The sequence below is a fragment of the Arachis hypogaea genome, chromosome 10 (genome assembly GCF_003086295.3).
Source record: "Arachis hypogaea cultivar Tifrunner chromosome 10, arahy.Tifrunner.gnm2.J5K5, whole genome shotgun sequence".
NCBI lineage: Eukaryota > Viridiplantae > Streptophyta > Magnoliopsida > Fabales > Fabaceae > Arachis > Arachis hypogaea.
Window position 1 is genome coordinate 103,294,930 of NC_092045.1, and position 16,395 is coordinate 103,311,324.

Sequence of the window (16,395 nt, forward strand, 5' to 3'; positions counted from 1 at the left end):
AAGACTACTACGTCACAAATAAAAACTCTATTTAAGAATTTGTCGCTAACCAATTGATTGCTGTGTGGATAAAACAGAATTCAAACTCTTAACATTTGATTAAGTAGACTAGTGAACTAACTACTAGAGCAATCCAAATTGGTTAAACAGGTAACATTAACAAGAACTTAAATCTCCCATATTAAGAACCTAAGAATCAATTTGACATTAGAAATACTTTGAATATCAGAGCGTCTCACAACTCTTTCTATTCCCAGCTCATGGTTTTACAATTTTGCTCACAAAGTCATAATAAACATGGGTTTAGCACAAATGATGAATATATCATTTAGATATTTAAACGTCTTCTACCAAAGAAATTAAAGAAATTTAAATGCCGAAGCAATCAGATTAAAATAAAGAAACTAATCAAACTATACATTTTCTAGTCCAAGAATGCTACATCATGTCTCTAGTAGAGAAATTGCTACGCATTCTAATTTTGAATTCCAAACCAGCTTAAGAATTTTTAACAAATAAATACTAACATTTTATAGGTTAGTTGAATATAAATAAAAGAATCCCAGTATTGTACAATCATACAATGAACTCCACAGCATACACAACTTGAGATAGTGCTCATCCCCCTTATCCAAGAAAAAACTAGGGGTTACAAGCTATCACTCACTCTTCTTAGAAGGAAGGAACTTCCTTATGGCATCAGATTTCAATTTGCACCCAAAAGAAAGTGCTTTTATGAATAAGTCATCAATTTCTTCCTCCTTCTTTTCATAAATGTAGAAAGCAATAAATGCAGTGGTAAGTCCTGTAAATGACAAGAAAAAGAGAAACTATCATCATTATTCATTACCAATCTACCATCAAGGAACTGCAGATTCAAACACGTTAATATTACTTTACTCGCAAATCACATATATTTTAAAGGTTTTGCTAACTAGTGCCCTTAGGGCACTTGTTCAGATTACTTTGAATAGAAACTTTTAAAAATTTTTTCTTTAATAAATGCACAATAAAAGTAATGAAAAATTAAATTTTTTAGATTCTCATATTTAAAGTGCATGATTGATGTTTTATGAAAAGTAATTTATATTTAGAAAGTATTTGTTTATTGTAATACTTAGTTGATAAGTAGCACCACTAGTAGGTAATTACCCGGTATGGGTATGGCAGCAATTTAGAATTGCCTATAAATAGTTTATAGTTCACTCATAATAAACAAATACAAGTGTGAAGCATGTAGTATGAATAGCTTCAATCATTTTAAGTGGAGGCAAGTCTAGCAGTATAATTTTTTGTGCAAGCAAATGGTACATACATGTGCAAAATTTGTCAGAAAGAGAGAAAGAGAGCATATACCTATCTTATATAAGTTCTGAAGTGAAAATGCACCAAAGAAGCTAAGAAGGAGCGAAGAGAGAACAACCTATTGATCAAGGCAAAGATATTTCAGCGCACTAGATACTTGAGAAACTTTATCCTCAGTAAATTGAAGTAATCTGGATATCTAATTCTAATCCTCCCCATTATCAAAATCTAACATACATGAAATTTTGAAATGACAGTTCCAAAATTAAGGCCTTCACTTTTTCAGCAAATTTCACAACTTAAGTTGTAGATCACTAAATGCATCTTGTATTATTCCATACGCATTGCAGCAGCAAGCAATGGCAAGGGGGAAAATGCAATGCAGTTTAGGTACCTTAAAGAATAGCATCCACTCGGTCCCTTGTGCAAGGGATTTCAAAACATTCATAGGAATATTCCATACTGATACCACGGAGACAGCAAGTTGATGTGACATGTCTTCCGATATGTGAAACCAGGATTTGGGCATTTTCTGAACAGTGTACCCCAATCTTCATATATATGAGTACAAGAGATAGTTAGCATTTATCTTCCCATTGGAAGCTGGACTACAAAGCTTCAAAACAATCATCTTCATGGTTACAAATTATATATATCATTCACTATTGGGTGAGCTTCACACATATCAATATCATCATGTAATTGACAACTAAACACTGAACAGTAAATAGTATACGTACATCTTTGCCGGTAGAATCCCATGAATGAATAAAAAGATCGATGTAAACAACAGAAGCTTTGAGAGAGCAGTAATGAAAGTATTCCCGGGTGCAATGAAGCTCAAGTATATTGCAATCAAGACTAACAATGTGGTGAACGTTTGCTTTCTGTCCTTCCAAAGCAATGTGTCAGCAACTGCAAATAAGTACATCAGTTACAAGTTATAACCAATAGATAGATAAAAGTAAATTGCAAAATCACTCCCATCACCACGGTAACAGTGTTGTGTTTGTATATTAAGTAAAAGCGATATGAAACCATTACCATTTAATAGATTATGATAATGGATTGAGTTAGAATACCAACTCTAAGTTGGAACTTCTAAGTTCCAACACTTGTTCTTTGCACTTTCACATCAATAAGAAATTACAAAGGTAAAATGCAATGCTTCATATCAACATAGACCTATATAGAATAGAAGGATTTTATGAAGACTGGCCCACGGGTTTGAGGCTAAATGCCACATTAGCAGTCATGATTTCCTGAAGTTTATTTGTCTTTTGAAAATGAATATTTGCCTTTCAGATTTCTTTTACAACAAACCAAAAACAGCATTAAACAAATCAGCATATCCAGAGTTTCCAATCAAATAAGTTAAATGGATTATAGTTGATTATTCATACCTCTTCCACTCCCAAGATATATTGAAGCTTTCGAGACCCCTTCCCTTTTGGCCTTAAGTTGATTTTCAGCCCTCAAGTGTGAAAATGAATCAATCGTCCTCCGCAAACCCTCCTGCAGAGAAAAAAAATGCAATCACACTAGAAATGAAACACCAGGCAACAACTAGGACTAGCATCTACACTCACCACCATAAAAACATGAACCTTTGTGCAATAAAACACCATATATTTTACAAGTCAAGTCCAATAGTTGACTTCAAGTTAATGATATTAACTCAATATTATCAATGAGTGGAATTACAGAATTGAACATTACTTTATTTTATCAATGTGCCAAGATTGCAAGGAATATAGATCACAAAGGATATACATAAACTTAGAAACTACACAAAGGTTCTACATAACAATAAACCAAAATATTCAATGCATAATAAAATCAAGAAATATCACAAAACCTTTAGCGTTACGATGGGTTCATATCGAAGGCGCTCCTTTGCTTTTGAGCAATCAAAAGTTCTGTTGCAAGATAGGAGTCTTACTCTTGAAGGTGTTAACGGAGGCACCTTCATACCATATGGACCTAGCAGCTTATATGTATACTCCACCAATAGTGCAATTGGCATGAGAACAAAGGCAGGGATCTTTATTCTTGGCCTGCAAACTAAATGAACTCAGCTAACAGAAAAAAGGAATTGATAGAGCCATGACTATACTTTTACAGTTTTTTGGTGGGATAAGCAAAACTATATCCCATATTTCTTTTCAATTTAACTATAAGAGATATAGAAATTATTATTTATTAATAATGATAGAAAAGTAGAAACCAACATTCACATTAACATATAAAAGAAAAACCAGAGCAGCAGTGAACAATCCCACAAAAAGAGAGGTCGCAGAAAGGAATTTATCTGATTATAATTAAAAATTGAAAGAATACCAAATAACAGCTATGATAAGATGAAAATTTCCAATAATCCCATATCCTTATTTAATAGCAACTTCAGACCTATGCTCAGCATAGGGTTGCACTTTCCACATTATTGAACAAATAGCAAGTAGTTTTTGTCTGAGTATGTGGTGTCACAAAATTTTAGTGACAAGCTGATGGTTTGCCAGAATGGTTGTATTATTAACAGGGCAGAGGTCATGTAGGATGAACAGCACATAGGGTGTTAAAAAAAATCCGACCAAAAAATTTTGTACTAATTGCAAAATTATCCTGCGAGAGAGTTTGACTACCTAATATAGGGTGCTAATTATGGATTTGTGTGTTCAACGAAATGTGTGGAGAAGTAGACAAAAAAGGAACCCAAGGACTAGGAGGTGGCTAATGAAAGGTGACAAACAAAGAGACTAGAGGTAATGGAGCTAGAGATAAAGAATCATGGTGGGCGACAAGTGTGCAAGAGAAGGTAAACATGAAGAGGGAATGTTTTAAAGTATAGTTTTTATGCCGCAATGTGGAAAATTGGAATAAGTATAAGTCGGTTAAGAAGGAGACAAAAGTGGCGGTAAGTGAAGCAAGAAAGAGAGTTTATTAGAGTTTTATCAATCTTTTCTTTGGGTATGTAAGATGGGAAAGATGCATTTACAAGATAGTGAAGGGTCAAGAAAGAAAGAATATAAATTTGGATCAAGTTAAGTGCATTAAGGACAATAATGGTGAAGTTTTGGCCACAAACGAGAACATCAACAAAAGATGGAAGAGCTACTTTCACAAGTTATTTAATGATGGACATAAGACTCTTTCGTGCTCAGGTTGGTTACAAACAAGGGAGGAGGACCAAAACTTCATTTACTATAAAAAAATTCGGGATTTTGAAGTTAAGGAGACTCTAAAAGGGATGAAGAATGGTAGAGCAGTGAGCCTGGTTAATATCCCTATTGAAGTTTAGAAAAGTTTAGGAAGAAAAAGCGCCTGTTGGTTAGCTAAACTCTTTAATAATATTTTAAGGTCTAAGAGATGTCAAACAAATGGAGGAAGAGCATTTTAGTCCTTATCTACAAGAATCAGGGAAATATACAAAGTTGTGAAAACTATAGAAGGATCAAGCTCATGAGCCAACTATGCAGCTGTGGGAAAGGGTGATAGGGTAAAGGTTGAAACAAGAGACTCAGGTTTCGAAATTTGTAGTTTGGTCTTTATCCTAGTAAGATATACCATAAAGGCTATACAGTTGTTAAGGAGAATGATGGAGAGGCTTTGAAGTAACAAAAGAATCTATATGTGGTTTTTATTAACTTGAAAAAAAGCATATGATAGGAAGAGAGTAAGAATTACATATATTCACATAATTAAGGACGTATACGATGGGGTTACAACAATTGATGTGAAACCCAATATGGTGTAACAGAATAATTTTCTATTGGTGTATGATTACACCAAGGGTTATCTCTAAGCCCATATCTTTTCACACTTGTGTTGGAAGTGCTTACCACGCATATTCAAGAACTTGTACCATGGAGCACACCTTTCACGGATGACATCGTCTTTGGGAGAATAGCAAGAAGAATTGAATGAGAAGTTGGACTTGTAGAGAAAGTACATGGTTCGCGCATAAGTCACACTAAGATGGAGTATATAGAATGCAAGTTTAGCAGCGGAAGGGGAAAGACTTACACAGAAGTGAAAATCGGAAAAGATATTATACCACAAGAGATTTTAGTATCTTGGTGGTATTATTCAAGACAGTGGAGAGATAGATGACGGTGTAAATCATAGAATTCAAGGAGGTTGGTCAAAATGGCAGAGTGCTTCAATTTTTACATGTGACAAAAAAAGTACGTCTAAAACTTAAGGGTACATTTTATCGCACTGCCATTAGACCAACTATGTTGTATGAACAGAGTGTTGACCGGCAAAAAGTGAACATGAACTTAAATTCAATGTGACTCAAAGGAGTATGCTTCGATGGATAAACACTTGCGCAGTCATACGCGTATGGATGTAATAAGGAACAAGGATATGAGAGAAAAAGTTGGAGTAGCTCCCATTGTTGAAAAGATTGTGGAATCTCATTTTAGGTGGTTTGGACATGTGAAGAGAAGGCCAATAGAGCATCTAGTGAGAATGGTGGATCAGATAGTAGATAAACCAGTTGTTAGAGGTAGACGACGACCTAAAAGGGCTCTACATAAAGTGGTCAAGCGACATCTCGGTATAAACTATCTCACCGCAAACATGATACATGATAAGGCACAATGATGTTATTTGATTCATATAGTCAACCCTACCTAGTGGAATAAGGTTTTTTTGTTGTATATTTTTCTTATTTTAGCATAAGTATTTGATTAGGATTTAACTAGAAGTCTACATTGTGATAGTAAATATTTCTTTTTGAGTATTTTCTTATTTGTATTTTTCGCAAATAATGGACCAATGCTAATTTTCATTGACATGAATTGAGAAACTTTGCTTTTACATCCAGAGGGTCACAATAAAAAAAATGAGATCTTACATTCAAAAGATAGCATAAGCAAAATGAGAGCAAGAAATATCAAATGATTCATAGTATACCTTTCATATCCGAGACCTTCTAGAATAAGTGACATGAATTCCCAAAATTTTATAGGTTCCATATTTGTTATGAAATATGCCTACAGGAAACAGGGGGAAAAAAACTTCAGCACGAAAACACTACAGAAACTGCTAAATTCCTACCTAATCGTGCTAATAACCAAGTTCCTTCCCCACCCCCTCCTTCAGTATGCAAATGCCTAATGAATCTTTCATGAAATGAATAATTTGTTTAAATTAGAATCAAACAAACTAACTAGGACAAACATAATGTCTTTGCTGAAACGTATATTTTCTAGGTCTTGTCATTCACCCACCCAAAAGAAGAAATCTACCTTTGAATGTATCATCAACTCATCATCATGTTAGCAACTGTGGTTTCCAAAAGAATGTACACCTATGAATAACTAACAACCCATCGACAATAGAGCAGGATCATCACCACCACCTTCTAAGATGTCCATTTTAATCTTCATTTACATAATTAAACAAATATTTATATACCAAAAACTGTAATGACAGAATCTTCCAAAGGTACCTCTCCTGCAGCTTTTTTTGAAACTTCCCCCTCTGAAGCCAGAGCTCGGTCAGCACATAAATGGGAATGAGCCACATTTCCAACATAAGTGAAATCATACATGTTATTGCCATCACCAATAATGAACTGTTCAAGAGAGAATTATAAATTAAAGAATTAAAGACTTGATGAAATTTTCTGGTAATAAGTTACATGTTCATACTGCTCTGTTCAAATCCATCTTTATTTCAGGAAGCACAATAGTTTTCTATTATTTGCAACAAGCCAATTTCTTTCGATTCATGGATAATTTGAATCAGCAAGCTATGTCCCACTCAAGATTAACTGTCCAGATTAATTAGCTATTGAAGGAGAGTACCAAAATTTACTAGGACACTCATTACATATGCAGTGCAAAGCATAGCCTTCAGCAGAAATTCACATTAAGAGTCAGGAAGTATGACTGAGTATGCCATAGCATAAGCTACAGGGCTCCACAAAGCAGTAAAGTCAAGTTAATTGCCAACTGTTCTCATTCTGCTCAGCACAAAGGGGATAGGATATAAAAGCATAGAACAGACCTAATAAATATTAAGCCTGCCTAAATCACGCAAAAACTACAAAAATGTGTTCTATAGCCCATACTCAAATTGCTACATGAACACAAAGTACAATGATGATGCCAGAAACAGTCACACACACAAAACCATATCTATAGAATTAGAAGGTACAGCAATATTTACCTTGGTTTTCCCTGCCTTGGCAGCATCAACTGACGAAGGCACCATCAGTCTATCACCAGGCCCAAAAATGCTACTAGGACGTAGCGAGCAAGTCAGGAGCCCACTAGTTCCATTAGCCTTCAAAACCAAAGCCTCACCCTGAGCTTTAGTGGCAGAATAATGATCATTATGCTGAAAGCAGTGCAAAACTCAGTTTAGGACCGTGCCAATTACATAAAGAACAGGTTAACAAGATTGAGCAACATTTCAAGTCGCCAAAAATATAATATAAAATGCACCATCCACCAAGCCAGTATTCAAAATGTATGCATTATCTCATGTTAAAAGAAACATAGAGAGTAGTTATGGCAGGTACCTTAGGTGGATAGGGCATTGATTCCTTTCCATTATGAATTCCATGAACGCCATCAAATACAACACTAGATGAGCTGGTGTAAACAAGCCGCTTCACTCTAAGTTGAACACAAGCATCAATGACATTCTGTGTTCCTTGCGAAACAAAAATCTCAGTGTCAGTTACTTTTCTTTCAAACGTTCCATCAAACAGTTGGCATTCCATGAAGAAAAACGAACATAAGATTGAGCATTTTACCTTGGACATTGACAGAATGATGAAGCTGATAGTTGTTAATGGATGAGTTTGGAGCAGCCATGTGGAAAACAATCTCACAACCTTCCAATGCTGCAACGAGAAACGACGCCGTTAAACACCATACGTGTTGATAAACGACATTGAAGTAGTTAGGAGAGGTAACCTTTGAGGACGTGTTCCTTGTTACGAAGATCGAGAGAGACGTATTGGGCGCGACCAGAGCTCAAGGCTTGGCCTAGTGTCCCGAGTTGTTCGGACGGTTCGAGTTCGATAGTGGCTCCGAGATCGGCGATGCGAACGAAGTAGGTGTTGTCTTGGATCAACATTTCCACCAGGTGGCGGGCGGCGAAGCCGCGACCTCCGGTGACGACGCACCACTTGTCATCGACGGCCATAGGTGAGGTGATTGGATCGCAGATTCAGCCGGGGTGGCAGGCAACAGAGCAGGTGAAAGCCAAGACGTAACCAGCAAGTTCTGAAAATCGGACCGATCATTTAAGTTACTAGTTCATCAATTTACTAGTTCATGAAAACAAAATTGGGAGGAATGGAAAATTAAAGTTTATTTTGATTTTAGAATGTTAAAAATTAGAATTTAGTGAATTTAGTCAAGAGTTAAATTTTTTTTTGGAATAATTAAAAATAAATGACTTTGTTATAAATATAAGAGTTGTACTTTTAGCTAAGAGTTTGATTCTTGACTATAAATAGTCTTTTTCATATATTTTTAAAATTTAAATCTTCTAAATTTTGAACTTTTATTTTAGAGAGTAAGGTGTGATCTTTTACCCTTTAATGATTTCTCCTAGGGCTGCATATGGATCGGATCGGATACTATATCCGCATTTTTTTAGGTTGGATACGATCCAATCCGATCCGATGCGGATCGGATATCTCGAATCGGATATCGGGTATATCCGCATAATTCAAAAAAACTATTTTAATATTATATTTGGTTGTTTTTACAAAAAAATATCCAAAAAATTTATTTTTTATCTGTTTAAGCCTATTTACTCATAAAATATTATCAATAATAGTTCTCTTTGAATAACAAAAACAAAATAATAATACAAAATTTAAGTTTAATTATTCTAAGTTGAAGTACAACATAAAAAATTAAAAACAAAATATCATAAAACTCATAAAATAACACACTAAAATTCATATCACATTAGGTTTTACTTTCTTAAACTATGCTATTTATATGTGATGTGCAGATATACGGATTTGCTGATCAGATCTGCGAATATCACTGCCAAATCTGCAATCCGATCCTACCACAGTGCGGATCGGATAATATCCGTAAAATTTAGATCGGATGCGGATAATTACCGTGGATATGCGAAAATTATCCAATCCATGTGCAGTCCTAGTTTCTCTCTCATATTTACTCTTGATTCCACCTATAAAATAAATGGTAAAAAATCACATTTTACTGTCTAAAGTGATATTCAAAATTTAGATGATCTAAATCCTTTTTTCTAACTTATATAATAATAATAGAATTACTTATCATTCTCTTCATTCTCTCTTCTCCTTCCCTCACATCCTAATCCTTATTTTTACAATAGAATTAAATTTTTTTAAAAATTTTAATTCTCATTTTTACTTTATTTATAAATCAAACTAAAAGAAATTTGATTTCCAAATTCACTTACACACTCATCAAATTTGAATTCTATTTTATTAATATATTATAGTCATTTTAAATTATAGAATTGAATTTTAAATAAAAATAAATTATTTTTTTAAAAGAAATAGAATTATTTTTTTATATTAAATAATTTTCAAACAAGCTCTAAAAATAATTACAAAAGTTCTCATTTGAATTGTTATATAATTTTTTGTAAATCCATACTAAAACTATATATCATAAAAATTAATTTAAATTCAATATGAGATTTATCACTGTAATCTACTTAATCTACTTTTAAATTCAATACTTCAAAATACATCATTACATCAAAATTAAACTATATATATTAGCTTCAACTTTTTTCATTAAAATAGCTTAACATTTTGTAAACAGAGCTTCATTCGTAAAAAAGAAAAACAAAAAGCTAATTAACCATTTAAAGAATCATAACTAGATTTAAAATAACCGATCAAACAACTTATAAATTTTAATCTTTTTCTATTTGGGTTTTGATTTTATAAATACTAGTTTTTTAACTAGCTAATCAGAACCCATTTCTAATGAATCCCTAATTTCTAAACCAAACAAGATTCCTATGCAGTTGAGTTTAACAAAATTTTGAAAATAAGATTGGTCATCGAATCGTTTTAGTTATTAGTTTACTAATTTACTAGTCCAATCAATTTAATTGTAGTTTAACCGGAATAACTATTTTATAATAAAATAATAAATAAATACACTAAAAAATAATTATAATTTAATATAAATTTTAAAATATCATCTAAATTTAAAACATTTTATTAACTAAAATCTTATGATCTTAATAAATCTGTAACATCAACAATAAAGCCAGATATAAGAAGTAGCAAACATTAAAGATTATACATTATGATGGAACTACATTCTTCAAGTTACGCAAGAGGCTAAAGAAAACTTATATCAATGAACTTGTAAAAATGCATCCCAATTATATATTGTAGTTAAAAGAATATAGGAACTGATTGTACAGAAATCCGAGTTTTTAACTTAAGAGGCTAATTCATGAGTGTTAGCACCCACTGAAACAAGATAAGTAAAGAAAAAGGAAAGTAAAGAAAAAAGAATTTTAAATATGACTTCTTTAGTAACAAATAACTCTAAACTAAATTGAATCGAAGGCTTTGAACAAAACCTAGTAAGAATTTGTAAGTTATAATTGGAAGACAACTTAAGTTTTATTAATCCGAATCTTTAAAAGTATCTATTGAATTTAGGAAACATTAATTATATTTTTGGTGATGACAAATAGATATTTGGTTAGGTTGAAAGTTTAAAAATTTGTTTGATGTGAGTGTTAATTATGCAGGTCTATATGATATTTGACAAATCTAACAAAAATATACATTGAGACTCATTGATGTTGCACTATGTCAACTGAGTTTGGGTAGGAATAATTTTGAGAAACAAAGTTGCTAATCTTTAATCAAAGGAAATAAGAGTTCTATAAGCTATTGAAGTTAGAGCCTCACCATCTCAAGCCCAAATTTTATTGTGCAACCCAAATAAAGAAAACCAGCAATCCAATAAGAAGAAATATGTGCATCAAAGGCTGTTGATTGGGACCAAGTCCACAATCCAGTTCACTTGTTTTATGAAGAGAAAAAAGAAAATTAATGTGATGCAGGTGGAGCTTTGTGGCTTCGGGTAAGGCACAAAGAAGAAAAGAGGGGTTCACTTTTTCTATCTATCATCAAAGAAGGAAAAAAAAGTAAATCTTGGAGGATATGTCAAATTAAAATGGAGCCAAAATCAATATGCTCAAGTCAAGCAAAATCAGAAGAAATAGGTAAAAAATTTTCATTAACATGCAAGTCAATTACTTGTTGATTTCACCTTCTCTCTGCACAAGCATTTTGGGTAACAAGAAGACAGTAAAAGTTACTTTGTTCTGCTGTAAATTAATAGTTGATATTGAAACTTGGAGCCAAAGCACCATATTAAGAGTTTGGATTTGGCAAACTCATTAAGCAACCCAAATCAATGAAGCTGATGTTACTCATCTCTCTTCTACGTTGCTTAACTCTGATCTCAATCCCCGATTTTATAGTCTGATTGATGAAAAGAAAGAGAAGACTTTAGCTGGTTCAAGATTCAATGAGTTGACTTAGTTCAGCAAACCCTAGCCTTGGCAACTGAACTCCATACAAAAAGGGAAAATCAACTTCAGTTTTGGGTAAGCAGAGTGAACTAAAATCTGGTTTCATTGAGAACTTCTCTACTATTCTTGCTCAATGTTTTAGACAGTGTTTCTAGATTAAAGAAATATTCCGCCAAGATGGAGAGCTACATATGAGAGAGTTGAATCCGATTCATCCTATAACTTTAGAGCTGTTCTACACCATCTCCTTCATGATTTATCATTGCATATTTTGTTTACATGTTTTATCTTTTTGGTTTTACTTTAATGGAAAAAAGCATATATGAGAGGCATTAAGAAAAAAACTATTGAGAGAAAAGGCAAAGAAAGGTACTTGGAGAGAAAAGCCAAGATTTATGTCATGTCTCTTTTGATTGTATTTCTGTTTTGTATCTTGTATTTGAGATGTATCCCTTGCTAAGTTAGGTGAGCACTTAGTATGTTGTACGTTTAGAGAGTGAACCTAGCCAAATCAAGTTTGGGTAAAAGTTTGGTTTGTCTCTGATAGGATTAGTTTGAATCCTTGGAAATTGGTGTATATAATACTTGAAAAGATAGTGAAAATTTTACTTCTGTTGTGGTGGAGACTGGATATAGGCTACATTGCACAAGGTAGCTGAACCAGGATACATGTGAGTCATTTCCTTTTTTCTTGCTTTGTTTCTATTTTTGATTGTTATGAGACATAATGAAATTATCTCCTGCATAATCCATCTCGCAGTCTGAACAAAAACTCATTTTCATTTTCTGGGTTGATGATTAATTAATCAAGTTTAAAAGAAGGCCATTAGATTCAACTCTCTTCTCTAGACCATCAAGAACCTTCAGTATCTTACCGTGTATGTCCCAAACAAAGGAGAAGAAGAAGGAGAATAAGCATACTAATACTACAAAATTCATCATCATAGCTTCTGATCATTCAAAAAGACGCAAAAGAAAATTGCAAACAATATACTATCCAAACAGTGCAAGATTAAAAAAAAAACTATTGACAGCTATTGCTATCATAATTTTAACACTCATAAATAAAGCTTCTTGAATAATTGGGATTTGCTGTGAGCAAGATTAAATTAGGTTAACAAAAGAGATTAAATTATCTCAAAAAACAAGCAAGATTAAATTGGTCCACTTAACTTTTGCTTCAAATCATTCAGGAAAATGAATACCCTAAACCATACTGATCCAAGCAAGCAAAGAAGCGGAACCTCTCTGAATCTGAAGTCTGAACAACAATTAAAAAAATAAGAGAGAAAATAGCCATTATCGAATGAATAGTGAGCAGAGTATGAATCTCGATAAACTAAGCAAGATGACAGAGAAAACAGGGATAAGAAAGAAATTAAAAACAAAAATGAAATCGAGAAAACATAGATTACCTTCGATTTGAGAAGTGAGCAGAGTATGAGGGAGAAGGAGCGAGAATGCCGACAACGACGTACGATAGACAACCATAGACGATGGGCGACGAACTACCGAATAGGAGCTGGCGATGCGACATGAAGAAGTTGGCGAATGAGCAGAGGCGTTGGAGAATACTGTAGAGGGGACGGTGGAGGACAACCAGACGATGGTGCGACAACGGCGGTGAGAAGAGCGGCAGTGGTGGTGAATGCTAGGGTTTGTCTCCTCTTTTCTATCTCAGAGAGAAGGAAGAGCAATGTCCTTCGGAGAGATGAAGACATAGTTGTCAAATCTGAACCAGTGATCAAACCAGTCACTCTACTAATTTATTGATTTATTGGTTTAACCGATGAGTTATTGGTTGAACCAATAGAATCGATCCCACATAAATAAAAATATAAATAGTAAAAAATAATTATTAGTTTATATTGTTATATTGTTATATACTATATGTATTTATTGAAAAATAATATTAATAAATATTCTATAATCATAAAAAAGTAATTATATAATTAATAAAAAATATAATTAATTTAAATATAAGTGAGTATAAAATTAAAATAATATCTAAAAAAAATTACTATACATTTTTACTATATAATTAATAATTAACATATAAAATGATTCCGAGGGTTACCTGAAACTGGGTGGCTTTTGGGCCTAGATGTGAGGTTCAGACTCCTTTTGAGGTAGCATCCGACTTCTGCTGGTATCGAGGTGCCTCCATCCAAGTTCCTCATGAGAAGTTGGGGGTGGTACATGCAAGGAATTCCGATAATTAAATTAGCAGGGGTTTAAGCAGATTTTTTGTAGATTGGGTATGAAGAATACATGAGAGTGTTCGAGTACATATAATGGTAAGTGTAGATTCTGTAACCACCCCTTTGAGTAGTTGGTGCGCGAAATTGTGAACAATACTTTTTTCACAACTCTCATAATCCCCGGTCATGAACCCCAAAAACTTGGTATTCAATACCATGGCATTACACAACTTCGCACAACTAACCAGCAAGTGCACTGGGTCGTCCAAGTAATAAACCTTACGCGAGTAAGGGTCGATCCCACGGAGATTGTTAGTATTGAAGCAAGCTATGGTCATCTTGTAAATCTTAGTCAGGCAAACTCAAATGATAATGGTGATGAACGAAAATAACACAAAGGTAAAGATAGAGATACTTATGTAATTCATTGGTAGGAACTTCAGACAAACGCATGAAGATGCCTTCCCTTCCGTCTCTCTGCTTTCCTACTGTCTTCATCCAATCCTTCTTACTCCTTTCCATGGCAAGCTTAAGCAAGGGTTTCACCGTTGTCAGTGGCTACCTCCCATCCTCTCAGTGAAAGCGATTGCATACGCTCTGTCACAGCATAGCGGAATTCATCTGTCGGTTCTCAATCAGGCCGGAATAGAATCCAGTGATTCTTTTGCGTCTGTCACTAACGCCCCGCCCTCAGGAGTTTGAAGCACGTCACAGTCATTCAATCATTGAATCCTACTCAGAATACCACAGACAAGGTTAGACCTTCCGGATTCTCTTGAATGCTGCCATCAGTTCTCGCCTATACCACGAAGATTCCGGTTAAAGAATCCAAGAGATATTCACTAGAGCCTTGGTTGCTTGTAGAACAGAAGTGGTTGTCAGTCACCTTGTTCATAGGTGAGAATGATGATGAGTGTCACGGATCATCACATTCATCAGGTTGAAGAACAAGTGATATCTTGGATAAAGAACAAGCGGAATTGAATGGAAGAACAATAGTAATTGCATTAATACTCGAGGTACAGCAGAGCTCCACACCTTAATCTATGGTGTGTAGAAGCTCCACCGTTGAAAATACATAAGCATGAGGTCTAGGCATGGCCGAATGGCCAGCCTCCCAGTGATCTAAGATAGCATAAAAATGAAGATAGCTACCAAAGTCTTCTAATACAATAGTAAAAGGTCCTACTTATAGAAAACTAGTAGCCTAAGGTGTACAGAAATGAGTAAATGACATAAAAATCCACTTTCGGGCCCACTTGGTGTGTGCTTGGGCTGAGCAATGAAGCATTTTCGTGCAGAGACTCTTCTTGGAGTTAAACGCCAGCTTTTATGCCAGTTTGGGCGTTTAACTCCCATTTGGGTGCCAGTTCCGGCGTTTAACGCTGGGATTTCTGAGGGTGACTTTGTACGCCGGTTTGGGCCATCAAATCTTGGGCAAAGTATGGACTATCATATATTACTGGAAAGCCCAGGATGTCTACTTTCCAACGCCATTAAGAGCGCGCCAATTGGGCTTCTGTAGCTCCAGAAAATCCACTTCGAGTGCAGGGAGGTCAGAATCCAACAGCATCTGCAGTCCTTTTTCCGTCTCTGAATCAGATTTTTGCTCAGGTCCCTCAATTTCAGCCAGAAAATACCTGAAATCACAGAAAAACACACAAACTCATAGTAAAGTCCAGAAAAGTGAATTTTAACTAAAAACTAATAAAAATATACTAAAAACTAACTATATCTTACCAAAAACATACTAAAAACAATGCCAAAAAGCATACAAATTATCCGCTCATCACAACACCAAATTTAAATTGTTGCTTGTCCTCAAGCAACTAAAAATCAAATAAGATAAAAAGAAGAGAATATGCAATGAATTCCAAAAACATCTATGAAGATCAGTATTAATTAGATGAGCGGGGCTTTTAGCTTTTTGCCTCTGAACAGTTTTGGCATCTCACTCTATCCTTTGAAATTCAGAATGGTTGGCTTCTTTAGGAACTTAGAATCCAGATAGTGTTAATGATTCTCCTAGTAAAGTATGATGATTCTTGAACAAAGCTACTTATTGAGTCTTGGCTGTGGCCCAAAGCACTCTGTCTTCCAGTATTACCACCGGATGCATACATGCCACAGACACATAATTGGGTGAACCTTTTCAGATTGTGACTCAGCTTTGCTAAAGTCCCCAATTAGAGGTGTCCAGGGTTCTTAAGCACACTCTTATTTGCCTTGGATCACAACTCTTATTTCTCTATAATTTTTTTTTCGTTTTCTTTTCTTTCTTTTCTTTTTTTTTCGAAATTTTTTTTTTGAATAGTAATGCTTTTTTCTTGCTTCAAGAATCATT

General features: G+C 34.3%; 1 protein-coding gene across 5 annotated transcripts; it reads right to left on the minus strand.

Moving 5' to 3' along the window:
* Positions 1-359: 359 nt before the first annotated feature.
* Positions 360-13,596, minus strand: LOC112716215 (3beta-hydroxysteroid-dehydrogenase/decarboxylase). 5 transcript variants are annotated; one of them, XM_025768077.2, is made up of 15 exons: positions 13,266-13,596; positions 13,024-13,111; positions 9,410-9,480; positions 8,241-8,552; positions 8,078-8,167; positions 7,841-7,974; positions 7,486-7,656; positions 6,764-6,889; positions 6,226-6,305; positions 3,164-3,362; positions 2,709-2,820; positions 2,046-2,220; positions 1,700-1,856; positions 1,357-1,423; positions 360-805 (listed from the first exon to the last, which is right to left on the minus strand). In XM_025768077.2, exons 4-15 carry the CDS (start codon positions 8,470-8,472, stop codon positions 660-662), a joined length of 1,689 nt encoding a protein of 562 aa, XP_025623862.1. In that variant the 5' UTR covers positions 8,473-8,552; positions 9,410-9,480; positions 13,024-13,111; positions 13,266-13,596; the 3' UTR covers positions 360-659. The 5 variants fall into 5 exon arrangements, with proteins under 5 accessions (XP_025623862.1, XP_072061348.1, XP_072061349.1 ...); XM_072205247.1 differs by lacking the exon at positions 9,410-9,480; XM_072205248.1 differs by having other exon boundaries at positions 7,841-7,966; positions 9,410-13,111.
* Positions 13,597-16,395: the final 2,799 nt, after the last annotated feature.

Excerpts from the sequence above, each read along its gene's own strand:
- LOC112716215 (XM_072205247.1), bottom strand. The coding sequence starts at position 8,472 with ATGGCCGTCGATGACAAGTGGTGCGTCGTCACCGGAGGTCGCGGCTTC. Across the intron at positions 7,657-7,840 it reads CAATGCCCTATCCACCTAAG|CATAATGATCATTATTCTGC; the intron begins GTACCTGCCATA and ends CACTGCTTTCAG. Across the intron at positions 1,424-1,699 it reads AGTGGATGCTATTCTTTAAG|GTTGTTCTCTCTTCGCTCCT; the intron begins GTACCTAAACTG and ends CTTGATCAATAG.